Source organism: Etheostoma spectabile, chromosome 10 (genome assembly GCF_008692095.1).
Source record: "Etheostoma spectabile isolate EspeVRDwgs_2016 chromosome 10, UIUC_Espe_1.0, whole genome shotgun sequence".
NCBI classification, from domain to species: Eukaryota; Metazoa; Chordata; class Actinopteri; order Perciformes; family Percidae; genus Etheostoma; species Etheostoma spectabile.
Genome location: NC_045742.1, coordinates 16,993,322 through 17,010,107, shown reverse-complemented (window position 1 = coordinate 17,010,107; position 16,786 = coordinate 16,993,322). Strand labels below are relative to the sequence as shown.

The following is a 16,786-nucleotide window of genomic DNA, read 5'->3' as shown; positions in this document are numbered from 1 at the left end:
ATCGACATCAAATAATTTCTATAGTTTAGTGACAGACAGTGATCTGGACAGAGAGAGATCCACTGAGTATAATATAACTATTACCTGCTCTGATGAGGGAGTGCCCTCCCTCTCCAGCAGCGTCACTCTCACCTTACAGATCTCTGATGTGAATGATAACGCGCCTGTCTTTGAGAGGAGCTCATATGAGGCCTACATTGTAGAAAACAACAACCAGGCCTCTCTATATTCACAGTGAAAGCCAGAGACGCTGACGGAACCAGAATGCCGTGTTTCTTACATACGGAGGATCTCCTCTGTTAACGGAGTGCAGCTCTCCTCATAGGTGTCGTTAGTGCTGATAGTGGAGTCATCCATGCAGTGCGCTCTTTTGACTACGAGCAGATCAAAGACTTCCACTTCCGCGTCAAAGCGCAGAGTGAGGCTCTTCCTCCACTCATAGCAATGTGACTGTGAAATACTGACCGGACCAGAACGACTAAAACCCTCCTCAGTCTGTACCCAGTCCAGACTGTGGCTCTATGGTCTGAAATGGTTCCTCGTCAGCAGATGTGGGCTATCTGGTCACTAAAGTGGTGGCTGTTGATGTGACTCGGACAGAATGCCTGGTCTCTCCTATAAAACTGCAGAAAGCCACAGACAGGCGCTGTTTGAAGTGGGTCTACAGAATGGAGAAATAGAACTATCCGCCAGTCACTGATAAAGATCTGTGAAACAAAACTGACTGTATAGTGGAGGAACAACGGGCAGCCCTCTCGTTCGCTACAGTCATTGTTAACGTGGCGGTGGCGGACAGCATTCCCTGAAGTGCTGTCTGAGTTACACTGACTTTAACACGCAAGGAGTATAATGACAACTGACCTTTTACTTATGTTGGCTTTGGCTGTTTTTCCTTCCTCATCAGTGTTTAGTGGTTATTAATCAGTGAAAATCTACAGATGGAGACAGTCTCGCATCTGTAACCACTCCAATCTGCCGTGTGTCCATATATCCACCACTTACTCAGACACTTTGGGGACAGGACTCTCCAACACGTGTACAATTACGAGGGTGTGCAGGACGCTGACTCCAGAAAGAGTGACTGTAATTCGCAGAGTGGTAGTGCAGAACGTGCTGATAATGGACCCAGTTCTACAGGGCCGTGCGCGGATAAAGAAGTGTGAAAAAGAGCATCCTGGATGAACCAGACTCTCCTCTAGAGGTTAGAATATTCTAGCTATCAATTCCTTCGTTGAAGTCATGCCTGCAACCATTTTTACTTTAATTTTCAGCACCTTGGAGAACGACATGATTACTTATGCTCTTCTAAAATCGTTTTTTGTTTAATATTTTCTCGTTAAATTGCTTTTATGTTTTCACACAATCTATTTTAGCATACATTTGCATTCGTTGTTTTGCCATTTTATTTATTAAGTATCTGTAGTATCAAACAATGCTGCCCACTCACAGAAGAAAGGTTTTTCTTTCCTGCTTTTGATTCTTTACCAGCGCATTTTAGTTGCATTTGCACATTTGTCATGCAATTTACTTCATGAACTCAGAGTGCCGCTGTTGGCCAGTCTGTATCAGATTTATCGCAGGCTCATTGTACCTCCCACCATGTCTTTATTTTAGAGAGAGAATGAGACAGAGGCAAAGCACACCGTCTGGACTTTCCTGGAGATATACGACAGGAAATATTTTTTTTCATCTTGGGAATATGCTTTAAAAACCGGTGTTGACTGAAAAAATCCGATGGCAAAAATCTAAAAGTTATACAAGGTTTACACTGGAATAACGTCGGGCTGAACAATGAAAGGGCAAGTACCTTTGTTTTTCTCGGTCCTCTCTCTCAGCGCGGTGCTCGGACAGGTCAGCTACTCCATTCCAGAGGAAATGCCAAAAGGTTCTCTAGTAGGAAACATGGCAAGGGATTTTGGCTTGGATGTTAAAAGACTAAAGTCTGGTAAAGCTCGCATTTTTACTCGAGACAGTGACGAATATATTGAGCTTAATAACGACAGAGGAGTCCTCCTCATTAAACATAGAATAGACAGAGAATCGCTCTGTGGACAAACGACGCCTTGTGCTTTGCATTTTCAGATTATATTAGAGAATCCGATGGAATTTTACAGTGTAACTATTGAGATCACAGACGTCAATGATAACCCTCCCTCCTTCGAAAAGAACGACGTCAAATTCAAAATTAGTGAATCCGCTGTTAGCGGGGCTAAATTCATATTAGACCGGGCAGTTGATCTTGATGTAGGCGTAAATGGATTGCAAACATATAAACTTGAACCGACAGACAATTTTGTTGTTAAATTACATGATCAAGCAGATGGGACGAAAAACGTCGAAATGGTTTTAGAGAAACCTCTTGACAGAGAAAAAAAGGAACACCTGTCTTTAGTTCTGACGGCAGTTGATGGAGGAGAGCCGCAGATGACAGGAACAATGCAAATTCTAATCACCGTTTTAGACGTTAACGACAATGCTCCTGTTTTTACACAGCCTATGTATAAAGCCTCTATAAAAGAAAATGCACCAGTAGGAACAGTTGTAGTGAGAGTTACTGCGACAGATGCAGATCACGGATCTAATGGAAGAATAACTTATTCAATTTCGAGTATGTTAGATCATGCCCGTGGGTTATTTGAAGTAAATGATCAAAGTGGCGAAATCCGGCTGAGAGGAAATGTTGACTATGAAAAAGCTCGAACATTTCAGATAAACATCCGTGCAAGTGATGATGGAGGACTAGTTGACTCATGTAAAGTAATAATCGACGTCATTGACATGAATGACAATACACCCGATATCCATATAATGTCAAAATCAAACATAATATCAGAAGATGCCGAATCTGGTACTGTTGTGACAATGATAAACATTGAGGATGCAGACTCAGGTGACAATGGCAAGGTCCAATGCAGTATAAATAATAATATTCCCTTTGTAATGAAGTCTACAACCAATGATTTCTACAGTTTAATTACAGATAGCGGTTTAGACAAGGAGACAGCATCTGAGTATAATATAACTGTGACCTGCTCTGATGAGGGAGTGCCCTCCCTCTCCAGCAGCGTCACTCTCACCTTACAGATCTCTGATGTGAATGATAACGCGCCTGTCTTTGAGAGGAGCTCATATGAGGCCTACATTGTAGAAAACAACACACCAGGCCTCTCTATATTCACAGTGAAAGCCAGAGACGCTGACTGGAACCAGAATGCCCGTGTTTCTTACATACTGAGGACTCCTCTGTTAACGGAGTTGCCAGTCTCCTCATATGTGTCCGTTAGTGCCGATAGTGGAGTCATCCATGCAGTGCGCTCTTTTGACTACGAGCAGATCAAAGACTTCCACTTCCGCATCAAAGCGCAAGATGGGCTCTCCTCCATAGTAGCAATGTGACTGTGAAAATACTGATTCCAGGAGCAAACAACCCTCCTCAGGTGCTGTACCCAGTCCAGACTGGTGGCTCTCTTGTGGCTGAAATGGTTCCTCGTTAGCAGATGTGGGCTATCTGGTCACTAAAGTGGTGGCTGTTATGTGGACTTGGACAGAATGCCTGCTCTCCTATAAACTGCAGAAAGCCACAGACAGGCGCTGTTTGAAGTGGGCTTACAGAATGGAGAAATAAGAACTATCCGCCAAGTCACTGATAAAGATGTGTGAAACAAAGACTGACTGTTATAGTGGAGGACAAACGGGCAGCCCTCTCGTTCAGCTACAGTCATTGTTAACGTGGCGGTGGCGGACAGCTTCCCTGAAGTGCTGTCTGAGTTCACTGACTTTATACACGACAAGGAGTACAATGACAACTGACTTTTTACTTATTGTGGCTTTGGCTGTGTTTCCTTCCTCTTCATCACGTGTTTAGTGGTTATTATATCAGTGAAAATCTACAGATGGAGACAGTCTCGCATCCTGTACACTCCAATCTCCCGTGTGATTCATATTATCCACCACGTCTCAGACACTTTGGGACAGGGCTCTCCAACACGTGTACAATTACGAGGTGTGCAGGACGACTGACTCCAGAAAGAGTGACTGTAAGTTCGCAGAGCTGGTAGTCAGAACGTTGCTGATATGACCCCAGTTCTACAGTGAGATGCAAGCTGATACAGAGTGAAAAGAGCATCCTGGATGAACCAGACTCTCCTCTAGAGGTTAGAATACGTTAGTTATCAATTCCTTAGTTGAAGTCACTTTCCTCTTACCTTCAGCACCTTGGAGAGTGACATGATCACATATTCAAAACCATTAATTTGTCGAGTTACATTTACTGTGTCTCTTTAAATGGCTATTATTGTTTGAAATGTGAATCTCATGTTTACCATTCAGGCGCCAAGTTAGAAATCACAGTAAAAGCAGACCTCAGCATCTGTTTGTCTGTCTTTACAAGTAATACGATTTCAATCCACATTCATTATATAGACATTTCTGCAGTTTATTTTCACGTCCCTAAGTGCCGCTGTTGGTTAGTGTGACGAAAATAAGGGTCTTTTCCTGAGTGAAGTCCTCTCTCGTCTGTCTGATGCGTTATTGGAGCTCTGTTTTAATCGGAACTAGACTGACAAAGCCAGCACTCAGCAATAAACACACGATCAAATATTTGGTCGGATTTTTACAGGTGGTTTTGTTTTTGACTTTCGGATTTTTTTGAAGGATCTCGTCATTATGGGTGTTCTTTGTCATATTTCCGGAAAAAAAATGTCCTGGTGGCCGCTGCTTCTCTGCATTTGTGTCGCAGAAATGGCTCTCGGACAGGTCCGTTATTCTATACCTGAGGAGATGGCGATGCGCTCGGTTGTCGGGAATATCATTCAGGACCTAGGCTTGGATGTTAAGCGACTGAAATCTGGGCGGGCTAGGATATTTACCGAGGACGGCAGTGAGTACATTGGTCTGAATGCAGAAAAAGGAACTTTGGTAGTGGCTAAAAGGATAGACAGAGAAGAATTATGCAAGCAAGTGTCTCCCTGCTCTCTCCATTTCCAAATCATCCTTGAAAATCCAATGGAGTTGCATCGAATTGATGTAGAGATTACAGATATTAATGATAATGCTCCGTTTTTTTCGAAAAGGGAATACAGTTTCCAGGTTAGTGAATCTGCCTCACCGGGGGCTCGCTATTCACTTGAGAGTGCCAAAGATCCTGATGTAGCACATAACGCCATTCAAACATACAAACTCAACCCTACAGATCATTTCAAATTAAATGTTGTTTCTCGCCCTGATGGCACAAAATATATTGAAATGGTCCTTCACACGTCACTTGACAGAGAAAAACAAGAAGAGCATAAATTAACGTTGACAGCATTTGACGGTGGTAATCCTCAGAAATCCGGTTCTGTCAAAATAAATGTCGTGGTTTTGGATGCAAATGACAATTCACCAGTATTTAGTCAGTCTGTTTACAGAGTAACCGTTCCTGAGAACGCTTCTAGGGGCACTGTTATTTTAAGGGTCAGTGCCACTGATAACGATAAAGGAGCAAACGAAGAGGTGGCGTATTCGTTCTCCCACCATACCGATGGGGCATCATCTCACTTTAATATGGATCCTCATACTGGGGAACTGACAGTTATTGGCATGTTAGATTATGAAAAAGTGAAACATTATGAAATAGATATTGAGGCTACAGACAAAGGAGGGTTGGCCGACACAAGCAAGGTGCTAATTGAGGTGAGCGACCTAAATGATAATGCCCCTGTCATAAGCATAATTTCTCTCTCCAATCCCATACCAGAAGATTCGGCTCCAGATACTGTTATAGCAATGCTCAATATCAAAGACTTGGACACAGATAAAAACGGCCAAGTTAAGTGTTTTATTAGCAAAGAGTTACCTTTCAAAATCAAGTTATCCTCAACTAATTTTTATAGCCTGATGTCTGACGACGTTTTGGACCGTGAAACGGTAACAGAATATAATATAACAATAACAGCAATGGACGAGGGTTCCCCGCCTTTATCCACAAACAAGACTATTAATTTAAGAATATCGGACGTAAATGACAACGCCCCAGTGTTTCCACAACCATTTTGCACCGCTTTCATCATTGAAAATAATTCACCTGGCATGTCACTCATCTCTGTCAAAGCCAGTGACAAAGACTCTGGGAACAATGCGCGCATTTCCTACTTCCTTGAAGATAGCCAACTGAATGGGATGTCAGCCTCCGCTTATTTCTCAGTAAATGCAGAGAGTGGAGAGATACTTGCGGTGCGTTCCTTCGACTATGAGCAAACGAAAGAGTTCCATATTCGCGTCAAAGCGCAGGATGGAGGCTCCCCTCCCCTCAGTAGCAACGTGACTGTAAAAATACTGATCCAGGACCAGAACGACAACCCTCCTCAAGTTCTGTACCCAGTCCAGACTGGTGGCTCTCTGGTGGCTGAAATGGTTCCTCGTTCAGCAGATGTGGGCTATCTGGTCACTAAAGTGGTGGCTGTTGATGTGGACTCTGGACAGAATGCCTGGCTCTCCTATAAACTGCAGAAAGCCACAGACAGGGCGCTGTTTGAAGTGGGCTCACAGAATGGAGAAATAAGAACTATCCGCCAAGTCACTGATAAAGATGCTGTGAAACAAAGACTGACTGTTATGGTGGAGGACAACGGGCAGCCCTCTCGTTCAGCTACAGTCATTGTTAACGTGGCGGTGGCGGACAGCTTCCCTGAAGTGCTGTCTGAGTTCACTGACTTTACACACGACAAGGAGTACAATGACAACCTGACTTTTTACTTAGTGTTGGCTTTGGCTGTAGTTTCCTTCCTCTTCATCACGTGTTTAGTGGTTATTATATCAGTGAAAATCTACAGGTGGAGACAAGAGCGCGTGTTTTACAAATCCAGTGGAAATCTTCCTGTTATTCCGTATTACCCGCCCCTTTACGCAGACGTAGGAGGTACCGGTACGTTGAAGCAGGCGTTCAGTTACGAGGTGTACGGAACGACTGACTCCCGTAAGAGTGATATCACGTGCTCTCGACCCTTCAGTCAGAGCACTCTGAGTGTTGATCACAGTGCTACCAGAACAGTGCCAAGGCATAAGACAGAATCAGAGAATACACTCACAGAGGTGAGATCAACCTTTAACTTGTTCCCTTAAAACCCTTGTTCCTTGTTATTTTTGTTTTGTGTTTCTGCTTTTTATAGTTCAGTTTAGCTACTTCCCACTGTACACACTATTTGGATGGTTCTGTTACTGTACAGTACTCTACTGAAAGGTCGACTCAGTTCCAGATTATTATTCTAATTGTGCCAAAATAAAACTTTAGTATCTCACATTTCATTCCATGCCTGGTTTTAACAGCATACTGTATACTGTTAGATTTGGGTATAATAATTAAAAATCCCTACTGTAGTATATTGAACATAATTATTTTGTCACTGTTTAGACAATTGCCAGCAATGGCTATTTTATTGTGCCCCCTGCCATGCAATACATTTCTACTGACCAAACACACAACAACAAATATTTATATATTTAAGTAACTCCGTAAAACAGGGAATATCACTATAATATCTAAGTCTGGTGTTCCTTGTGTTTCACTGTGGTCTAGCATGCTTCAGACAGAATCTACATCTGTATCTACATGTGTGGTTTTATACGTTGTGTGTAAGGTACACTATGTCAGATACTCAACATTACATCCTTGATGATGTATTAATAATTCCATTATTTGACATTCTACTTAATAATTTTTCATTTAGTACTGGGATTTATATGTCTTGGACTAAACCACAATGTCATGTGCAGACAAATCAATCAAGTAAAAATATGATTAGTTACATACTGTACGAGGGCAATACAGAAGAATAAGATTCTAGGCTTCATTTCTGCTAAAGGTTTGCTAGATTGGCCCTACATAGAAACATACAACCACGCAGTGTACTACTTTTTCATTGACCTAGTTCCCTTCAGAACATGGTGCAGCCATCGGCATAGGCTACATACAGAGAAAAGGACCAGGGATGAATGCAGGCAACCTATAATAAAGGGGGGTAATGCAGATCAGTAAAATAGATAAAAATCCAAAGAGCAACACAATAATATTTATTAAGAGAAAATGTGGTATAGTGGAAGAGGGAACGGTCATACTTGTGCTGGGAAGAACGAGGGAGAAATGCAGAGTGATGGAGAGGAAGAGAGAGGGAGCGGGGGAAGGGAACAGGCACGTGGTAACTGGCACAGTCTTCACCATCCCTGTGCAGCATTCATGTTAGTGATGCACGGAAGCCATTTTGATCTGCAGCCCTCTTTGTCTGCTGAGATAGAGGGCTGAGGGAAGTCTTGTGTGTGTAATAGTTACATGTACTGACTGCCCGTACAGGACGCAGACAGCTTTAAGATATTTCTTGATAAAATTTAAAGAAATGGAAGACTAGAGCGAGAGTAGAGAGCTCAACATTGGTTATATAAGTTATATAAAGTGACAAGGGGATGGGAGAAATCAGGACAGAGGTTGATTGTGTTTGAACTGAAACATTTAATGGCAAAAGAAAAAAACTGACCTAGAATGTATTTATATCAAGCTGTCCAAAAGCTCTGTAAAATAATGATTTTGAGGAGCATTACACAGACTGCTATTAAGAGTTAAACAGTGACTGACTAGATTTCCTACCTCATCCATGAGTCTCCACCTGTGAGGGTTTACATTACATGCTAAATGCAAAAGCTCTATGTTGTGTTTTTATAGTGACGGTGTGGTGGACTGGGCACAAATAACCCTGTTATTATAATGATACCTGTGTTGAGGGAAATAAATGATATGTTATCTTGAAGATTTAGTGAAAATAACACTTGTCTTTAGATAAACGGACACAAAGCTTCAAGATCAAGCTTGATGTATGAGTGATAAGAAAGTGTTTGTATAATATGGTTGTGGTCTGTCTGCAGTTATGTTTGCTCAGTTTTCTCCAGTATTAGAGGAAGTATTAGATCAAGTAGGATTCCTGGTTTGATTGCTCTGGGTGGTTTATGTGTTTGCAAGATCTTTAGAGTATGTGTATGTGGAATGAGAAGTTGACAAACTACAAGGCAGAAACCTAGGTTAATTGTGTTAACCCCCATATCCGCTGGAAGCAGTCTGTAATCATTATCAGCCCACATCTGTGTCTGTTTTACCTGTTTAAACTACGTTTAAATCTGTATGTCTCATTTTCTCAGCTTTGTTAATGGGAGGTTTTTTACTGAGTACCATAAATTCTTTTGGTCAGTGACTCCATAGGGGTCAAAGCTCACAGAAACATATTTTTTAAGCAGCTAAATAGATGTCTGTTTCATACCCTTTACCCCTTCAGCATGTTTTCATTTTATCATTCATTTTGGATCTTACACAAAGTCCCAAACATCAGTTTGATAAACTTGTTACTGAACATAAAACTATAATCATGTGCAGAAGCTCCTGGTTCCCACTGGCCCAAGCTCTTGTTTAAGTATCCCGCCTTTGTAGCCAAGCTGTCTGGTGAGCAGCTGTGTCCCCATGTGTATGCCGGTGGGGCTCATCCACACACTGTGCACCATGGGTGTTTGGGGGATGCGGTTAGTGTTTGTACTATAACCCCTCATTGGATGTGTGTTTACAATATACCCCAGATATCTGACATATCAGGATGTGACTAAATTCCCACAAAGCAGACTACACCTTATTTCACTGATGATATCAACAGAAATCATTAATAATAATAATAATAATAATAATAATAATAATAATAATAATAATAATAATAATAATAGTACTTTACTTTCACTCTGTTGTTGAAATACAAATTACACACAGGTCTGAAAGACACACACATGCTCAGTACCTATACTTGCACTAATGGAGAAATGTGAGAATGAGGGCCTGCAGCTGTCGATGGACAGGTGCCCCAAGCACTTGGTGGTTTTGTGACTTGCTCAAGAGCACCTTGGCAGTGCCCAGGAGGTGAACTGGCACCTCTCCAGCTCCACCAATCCACCACTCGAACCCGCGACCCTCCAGTTCCCCTCACTATATTTGGGAATAATATGTACATAGCTCCAGCGCATTACTCTCTCCACATGATGGATGTTGCTGCTTGTCCCTCTGGGACTGTTGTCTTGTTGCTTTATGCAAACGTTCACATTTGAACTTGTAAAGAATAAGGAAAAGCAGTTAGAGAACATCCTTAAACTTCAAGTTCCTCTCCAGCAAGCATTGACATTACCTAACTGTCTGGGACACCAAACTATTCTTCTACTGCCCCCGTCTTTGTCTTTCACTGTGGAAGTGGGGGGGAGTAGAAGCATATCTGTTTCTTAGAAAGACATTTAAAAAAGCCTGTACAGGCATTATTAATGAAGAAAATATTTTGCATGTAACAGTCAGTGATACATTGCTTGGTCAAAAATGTACATATTGTATTCATATTGAAAAATATGATGTAGATATTCATTTGGATGTGTTCCCCAGGTGTATTACTGAAGAGAATGCAAGCAAGCATTTGCATACTATAATTAATTGTACCTTTCTTTGCATAGAGGCAGGTAAACCAGACATGTGGGGGCTTGAGAACATACATAACATTTTGCATTTGGATTTGTGTTTCACATCCTAGAGGTGGAAGTGTGGCGTTCTGCACTGGCCACTGTTCAGCAGTCAGTCTTCCTTTTTCATTCTGATCTCATTTTCTGCATCCCTCCCCTCCCCCTCTCCAGCTGCACCTCTCTGCTGCAGAGAGAGAAAGAGAAAGGGAGAGGGAGATTGCTCAATGTAGGACATTTGGTTCTGTCTATAAAAAGACATTATATGCCATTCAGTGTCATTTCATCCCTGTGAAGGTTGCCATATTCACAACAAGAAGAACTATCTTCTATGTATCACTTTTTTGCCATTTCTTAAGAGATTGTTTATTACGCAGCAGTCCATGAATATGTTTTGTTTGAACAACATATCGCCAAATTGCAAATGTGCGGGTCTGAGCATCGTTCCCTTTTTCCATTATTCTCCATGTTGTTTTTGTAGCTCTTTTTTTTGCCACCATTGCCAGCTCAAAGGAAGCAGGGTGGGATGCGAACAAGCGAGGTGGGATGTGTTACCATAGCAACAAGCTGACTCACTGGCAGGGCTGTACCATTTCCCATTTAGCCACAGGGAGTTAACAGCAGATGCAGCATCTGAGCTGTGACGGCTCCAAGCATTTTTTGATACTGGGAGAGTAGGAGACACCCCTGTTTAGGGTAAATAGGTGCAGCATCCCCAGATCTGGGGTGACTGATGATAGAGAAAGGGGAGGGGGAGAGGGTTATCATGGCTGCTTTTGATATTTGTTCTGATTGATGCTGCTCTGTTGTTTTGCCTTCCCAGCAAATCCATGTCCATGATGAGTGTATTGTTCATTATATAGGCTTAGTACAACCAATTTCTTATTAAATCCTTATTTCTGTTGTATAAAAACAACAACTGCCTTTTCCTTGTTTGTGTCCTTGTTGCTTGTTTTACTGGTGGATGTGTGCTTTTTGGATGTGTATGTGACCAACACTGTGGTCTTATGATATTGCATAAAATGGGTTAATGTTGACGACCAAAACAGGGTATCATTTAAACTATATTACACCAGTCTAATAAAAGCAGTTGCTGCCTAGCTTTGTCTAAGGAGCTTTGCTTTCACAAAGACACTCATACACACATCAGCTGTGGCAAACACAGGGTCACAGAGCTATGACTCTCATTAATAAGGCATGGATTTGTCTCAGGGCATCGCCTTGAGGCCCCCTGCTGTTGCTATGAGGGTAGTGGCTTTGTGCAGCAGTGCAGTATTTTAGTTGTTATTCATACATTGGTGGTCGTCAGTTCTCTCAGCAATGATTGTGTTAGTGTCTTGGTTTAGGTTTTAAGTTGCTGCACTGTACCAAAGTATGTTTATGCTTCTGTTTAGAGGGCAAGTTGATTGTTGTACCCAGTTTCTATTTTGTAGCATAATCTAAACTAAACTGTTTAGTGAATGCTGTTTAGAATGATTCACAAAACTGTGACGACATATATTTGTTGGTGAAGCTGCCACAGTGACCTGTAACTCTGGACTGTGTAGTGTCATTCTCTATCCACTGAGCTAGAGTTACAGCCTCTGTCTTTCTCAACAAAATTATTTATTTTTGTTCCATCACTCTTACAAGGGCAGCAATGCTAAAATGTTTCCCTGAAGCTCCATCTTCTCCCTGTCTCTACCTTCCTAACTCATATGCAAACACTCTCACATGCCATTATGTTCCCTGTTTTTTTTAAGGAGTTTGTTACTGAGTTTGGGCGGCTGTGGCTCAGTGGTAGAGTGGTTGCCTGCCAATCGGAAGGTTGGTGGTTCGATCCCTGCCCCTGCAATCATTGTCGAAGTGGCCTTGGGCAAGACACTGAACCCCGAGTTACCCCCGGTGCTGTGCATCGGAGTGTGAATGTGTGTGAGTGTTCATCTAATGAGCAGCCACAGTGTATGAATGTGTGTGAATGGTGAATGTTTCCTGTAGATGTTAAAGTGCTTTGAGCAGTTGTTAAGACTGGAAAAGCGCTATATAAATACAGCACATTTACTTGACATCCTGCTTGGATCTTTTCATAAATCTTTCATCAATCTTTATGCCCCATTCCCTGTTATTGTTCAGTATAGTTTGAACATATAACTGTAATTGTTATATTATTTTCCTAGTATATTAATTAACGTATCATACTTTTGAATTTGAAAGTTTTCTGTTAAACAATAAGCCACAAAAGTGTTCTTGGTCGTTATATTTTGTCACAGTATGTGCTTGTGGGCACTCGTTTTATCACTATTATACTGACTGAAGGCTGACAGACATAAATCAAACGCACATTTTTAAACTTTAATACTTTATGTGCACACACAGCAGACTGTTTTTGTGAATAATCCAATAATGAAAGAATTAATTTTCAATTGAAATAAACAGACATTACAGACCCTATACGTCACCACATGATTTGTTGTTAGCCACATGGTAAGTATGCTGGTTACTCTACTTTCCAAAGCCAGACTCTGTATGCTGACCACCAGTCTAACTGACATGTGTTCTCTCTTGTTTTTTCTTTTTCATGTGTCCCCCTTGTTGCCTGGTGCTCTTCCTGTCTCCTCCCCGACTCACTAAATAAGGTATGAAATAGTTTTTTTCTACTGTATATTGTTCACAGCCATCAAACACAGAGTGGTGCCAACCTTCATGATTCAACAAACAGCACTGATACTTATACACTGACAACTGTACATCATACACTAGATCACCAATTCAAACACACACTATAGCAGTAATGTGTTTTATCTGTCCAAGCATTACGCACTGGCACTAAATCAGATTAAGGTTAATCAGATTTTCCGCCTGCAACACATCTGTTCACATACCTCACAAAACATCTATCATCACCGATGATTGCTCCAATAAGGTATTGACCATTTGTTTACAACAGATCATGTGTGACAATGTGAGTGGCTTGTGTGACAGTGTGAGGATTTTATGTTATTAAGGCGACTTACCCTCACTGCATATATTATGTTGGACAATGGCAAGTGTGAAATTTGGTCGCCTAGTGGCAGTCTCTGCATGCAACATGAGCATGAGCAGATTGACACAAGAGACACAGGTATGTCTACTTTATGTATGCACTATGTTGTGTTGAATTCTTTAAACAACAGATGTTGTTTGTCAAAGACAAATTCCATTCGGGACAATACAATATATCTTATCTAATGCTCAAAAATTGATATGGTATGTTTTATGTGACTGGGGTGTTACACTGAATTATCACATGGACATAATTTATAATCTATACGGTAGACAAGTCAAGAATTCAATTTCAATACTATTTTCTGGGTATTAAATGATCAATTAAACTTTTGATCTTTAATCTGAGAATATTTTGAATCATAATTGTTGCTCCTTTGTTCACATGCTCCAGTCATACCCTGTTTTTTAAGGTGGCATAATAATCTACATTTGAACAACAAGTTGGACAGCTCTCCTTACTAAAAAGGCTTATATGGTTTAAGGAAAATATTAGGAGGGAAACATAGCTGTTAAAGTAACTCGTGCCTGAATTAAGTTGCAGTGATTATACTGTCCAGCATTGTATCTTGGATCTTGTGTTTCTGTGTTTTGGACCATTATCCACTCTATATAGTTCATCATAAAGCATGGCATTACAGTCATTAAATAAAATGTCGGAATACAGTGGCTTTTAAAAGTACAATGCAAGTTACAGTACAGCAAAATGCAAACTATGTAACACAAACATGGCATGATAAGAGGACATCATAAGCCTAGCTACAGTATTCTAAAATGTCAGAGCAAAGTGACTCAAACTTAATCAGGGGACAAATAAATGAAAGACCAGCGAAGTGCTGATTCAACGATATGGTCATTTTTGAGAGTAAGCTGCCCAACTTGTTTAAATGTCTTGTTCAAATGTAAAGCACCTTTTATATTGTAATTTTTTCTTAATACACTTAGTTGCCAGTTTATAAGGTACACCTACTTAAAACTAATGCAATCTGATATAACAGTTGTGCAATATATCCTGCCTTTTGTGAAGGTTACAAAGTTCAGTTTTATGTTGAAACTGTTTTAGAGGAGTGTTGATTCAACTTTATGGTCATTTATGAGGTTGTAGGTTCTGGTGCTGTATTGTGAATTGTACTCAATCGACACCTCTTTGAAGCAGTTTCATCATAAAACTGTATTTTAATCTTTTACAGATTTATTGCAGCACTGTTGTATTCGTTTTAGCCAGGTCAACTGGCAACTGAGTGTATATGTAACTGAGACTGAGAAAAATACTATTTATACAATGCGGACAAACACTAAGCCACACACTACAGCTTTAAAACATACTATTAAACCCTTTTAACACACAAACGTCTAACTTAGTAGTCTTAACAAACAAACATACTGTATGTTGGGTAGTATATATAGTATTGTATTACATTGCTTTACAACCAACATGTGTGGCTATTTTCCTAATCATTCAGTGTCAGTTCATCTGATACAGGTTACTAACTGTTCATATTGAAAAATGAGATGAGGTGGCACTGTGGTTAGCACTGTCACCTCACAAAGACTTTAAATTTATTGGCCTAGCTGGGTCCTTTTTGTGGAGTGTGCATGTCACCCTCTTTCTGTGTGGGTGTAGATGTGCTTGCTCGTTAATATGTGTTAGCAATGTGATAACCTGGTGATCTGTCCAGTGTGTGTGCTTTCCTGTGTTTCTGGTGGGATACGCTGCTCTGGATATGTGGGTATAGAAAATAGATAAATGGATAGATGGATGGAGAAAAAATATCCGTAAGCTTTGGTAAAAGGAAACCGCTTCAGTCTATGCTGTATCTTGGGGTGGCTGTGGCTCAGGGGGTAGAGCGGGTCGTCCACTAATCGGAGGATCGGCGGTACGTCCCAGCTCCTCCAGTCTGCATGTCGAAGTGTCCGTTGGAAAGATCCTGAACCCAGAAAATTGCTCCTGAAGGCTTTGCCATTGGTGTGAGAATGTGCGTGTCAATGATTAGATCATTAGATGGCATCTTGCATGCCAGTCTCTGTCATCACTGTATGAATGTGTTTGATTAGGGGCAATGGTGACAGTAGTGGGAAGACAAGAAATGCACTATATAAATGCAAGTCTATTACCATTTACCATCTATGCAACTTCCGCACTTTGTACTGTAGCTCAACACCCGGTAGTGATCACATGCAATATGAGGCTTACCATGACATTTAAAGTGTGACTTAAAGGTATGTGTGCTTTTAAAAGGTTTCCATTGGAATCACACTTGGTTTGTGTTTATTGATACCTACAGTCCAGGGAATAACATCCTGGGACTAGTAGCACAATAACATCAAAATATTACTTAACATTATCTTGTCTTTATTAGAAAAGCTTGGATTTCACAACTGAACTACATTTTTTTAAATTTATGATTTAATTACATACAAATGCAGCTTTTCCTAATTGATATTGATAGAAAACCAGAAGCATTAAAAGTATAATTTTAGTATATTAATAGGCCATAATAGGCCTATATATTTTATATGAATTACAATGTGTTTATTTTAAATGTGGCAATTTATCTTGAACTAATTATTTTACTGTTTTTATTGTTGATAAATGAATGTATTGTGTTTGAAACGGTAACACTTAAATAGGTGTTAGGTGTGTTCAGGCCGATCTACTATATTAAAATTTGTATTCTTTAAGGACATGTTTTGTTTTTCTGGCTGCCTGCTGTCTTCAGTGAGAGTCGGTGAGGCTGACTGCCTCTCTACTTCAGCAGCATGCAGCAGCAGCAGTTGGCCGCCTGTGTGGCGCTGTCCACTCACGTGGTGCTGAAAGCAGCTCAGGCGCTCTCCCCCTCCTTCTCCTTGTCACTGCTTCTTTACGTCTCCCTCTGTCGCCCACCTCTATTTAAAGAAAATGACTGTTGCAAAAACGTATGTATTGAATGTAGTCTTTATATTAATTCATAAAGGGATTCTTTTAACACCACTAACTTTACACCGTTTGGGCTTAATTCAATTACATGTCAGCGCATAATGCCAGTTGCCAGCGTAGGGATGTTGCATAATTAAGGCTCATGGTTGTTAGAATGATTTGATTGTTAGTGGGGACCAAACATCTATGAATGCCGTGTGTAACAGTAATATTGTGTATTGTCCAAATATTTGATCTATCAATTTGTGCTGTGACGCTTTAGCAAAATTGTTTCTTAAACATTGATGCCAATAATTACATTGAAGAGAGAGAGAGAGAGAGAGAGAGAGAGAGAGAGAGAGAGAGAGA

At 40.7% G+C, this 16,786-nt stretch overlaps 1 protein-coding gene and 2 pseudogenes across 3 annotated transcripts in view; all 3 read left to right on the top strand.

Moving 5' to 3' along the window:
* LOC116697310 (protocadherin gamma-B7-like) overlaps positions 1-828 on the top strand; it is a 1,101-nt pseudogene extending 273 nt beyond the window's left edge.
* A 610-nt stretch (positions 829-1,438) lies between these two features.
* Positions 1,439-4,078, top strand: LOC116696680 (protocadherin beta-16-like; annotated as a pseudogene).
* A 121-nt stretch (positions 4,079-4,199) lies between these two features.
* LOC116696667 (protocadherin gamma-A11) overlaps positions 4,200-16,786 on the top strand; it is a 55,710-nt gene continuing 43,123 nt past the window's right edge. Inside the window, exon 1 of one of the 3 annotated variants that reach the window (XM_032527764.1) lies at positions 4,200-7,071. In XM_032527764.1, coding sequence (XP_032383655.1) covers positions 4,666-7,071 — 2,406 coding nt within the window. In that variant the 5' untranslated portion in view covers positions 4,200-4,665. The remainder of the gene's footprint in view (positions 7,072-16,786) is intronic. The other 2 variants (XM_032527765.1, XM_032527766.1) reach the window with 2 other exon arrangements.